The 1,716-nt window shown below is 61.2% G+C and overlaps 1 protein-coding gene across 1 annotated transcript in view; it reads left to right on the top strand.

Moving 5' to 3' along the window:
* The window catches only part of HCFC1 (host cell factor C1), a gene marked incomplete at its 5' end in the record, with an annotated part of 18,078 nt that overhangs the window by 11,676 nt on the left and 4,686 nt on the right, over positions 1–1,716 (top strand). The window contains 3 exon segments of the mRNA XM_027767571.1: positions 153–503; positions 713–891; positions 1,089–1,252. Of these exon segments, the coding sequence (XP_027623372.1) occupies positions 153–503; positions 713–891; positions 1,089–1,252 (694 nt within the window).

A 1,716-nucleotide genomic window follows, 5' to 3' on the forward strand; every position in this document is an offset into this window, starting at 1 on the left:
ACCCCTGCCGCAGTCCGGCTCGGTGTGGCCATGGGGGGTGCTCAGGGTGCTGTCAAGCCACAGTGCCAAACTCGCCAGACCGGCACCACCAGCACCACCATGACTGTGATGGCCACAGGGGCTCCGTGCTCAGCTAGCCCACTCGGACCCAGTGTGGCACTGGAGGCCGGGGACCACAGCACTGCTTTTGTGCAGTTGACCCCTCTGAATGCCAACAAGGACATGCCTGTGGGGCGCCAGCTGGAGATGCAGCACACCCACTCGACCAGCACCTCCAGCACGGCCTGCTCCACCATGGGTGCGGGGGAGCCCAGCGTGGCACGGGGTGCCCCCACTCCTGCATATGACAGCCTCCAGACCAGCTCGCTCGGTGCCACCATGACTGGGATGGCCCTGGAGGTGCTGCTGGCCCCCTCGGCCACTGTGACCCAAGTCTGCTCCAACCCACCTTGTGAGACCCACGAGACAGGCACCACCAACACAACCCAGGCAGCGCCCAGCGGGTGTGCTCTAATCCCCCTTGTGAGACCCACGAGACAGGCACCACCCACACAGCCACCACCGCCACCTCCAATGGGGGTGCAGGCCAACCTGAGGGTGGGCAGCAGCTCCCTGCAGGCCGCCCCTGTGAGACGCACCAGACCACTTCCACTGGCACTACCATGTCAGTCAGTGTGGGCACCCTGCTTCCCGATGCCACCCCTTCCCACAGGACCCTGGAGTCTGGCTTGGAGGTGGCAGCGCCGACCACCGTCACCTCCCAGGCTAGCGCCACATTGCTGACTCCTTTTCCAACACAAAGGGTGTGCTCCAACCCCCCATGTGAGACCCATGAGACTGGTACCACCCACACGGCCACTACTGTCACCTCCAACATGAGCTCGAACCAAGGTGAGCAAGGGCAACTAGACCCTCGGCTCACATCTGTCTAGAGCCCCGGACAGCTGGGTTGCAGCAGAGTGGGGGGCATCCTGGCTAGGTCCCACCCATGGGGGTAGTCTCTAGGAGCCTGCTCTAGCCACTCAAGGACTGTATTTGAGGATGGCAGGGCCTATGGTGGTAAAGCTGCCTACCTGTCATCCCCGCAGACCCCCCACCAGCTGCCAGCGATCAGGGAGAGGTGGAGAGCGCCCAGAGTGATAGCGTGAACATCACCAGCTCCAGTGCCACCACAACCACTGTGTCCTCCACGCTGACGCGGGCTGTGACCACTGTGACGCAGTCCACACCAGTCCCAGGCCCCTCTGTGCCGGTAAGAGCCCAGAGGGCCCTTCCCCTCCTTCCCTCCATTGCCAGACACCAGGTGTCACTCTTGTGCCAGACACAGTGCCACTTCTGGTTCCTTTTCCAGACCATAAAAGGGCAGCCTCAGTGCTTGCACAGGCAGTTCTCGGCCTCCGTGGGGCCCTTTTATTTCCGTGGTGGTTTCTCATTGCTTGTTTCGCTGTGGGCTGTAGAAGTGAGACAGCCAGGATCTGAATGCCCTTTTGTCTTCACTAGGAGACCTCGGCGAGGATGGGTTAAACGTGATTGGGGACCTCATGGCTCTCTCCCTCTTTTGTTGCATCCCTCTCACATCACTAAGTGAGCTCCACACTCCTCCCTGTCTAATATAGGGTTGAGGTGGCCCGTCAAGAACGAATGCTTAGGCTCAAGGGAAAGATAAAGGCTGTCTTGCTTCTTGGCCTGCTGCCTGGAGCTGGCCTCTCCCGCTCT

Source organism: Tupaia chinensis, unplaced genomic scaffold (assembly GCF_000334495.1).
Source record: "Tupaia chinensis unplaced genomic scaffold, TupChi_1.0 Scaffold144326_1, whole genome shotgun sequence".
Taxonomy (NCBI): domain Eukaryota; kingdom Metazoa; phylum Chordata; class Mammalia; order Scandentia; family Tupaiidae; genus Tupaia; species Tupaia belangeri.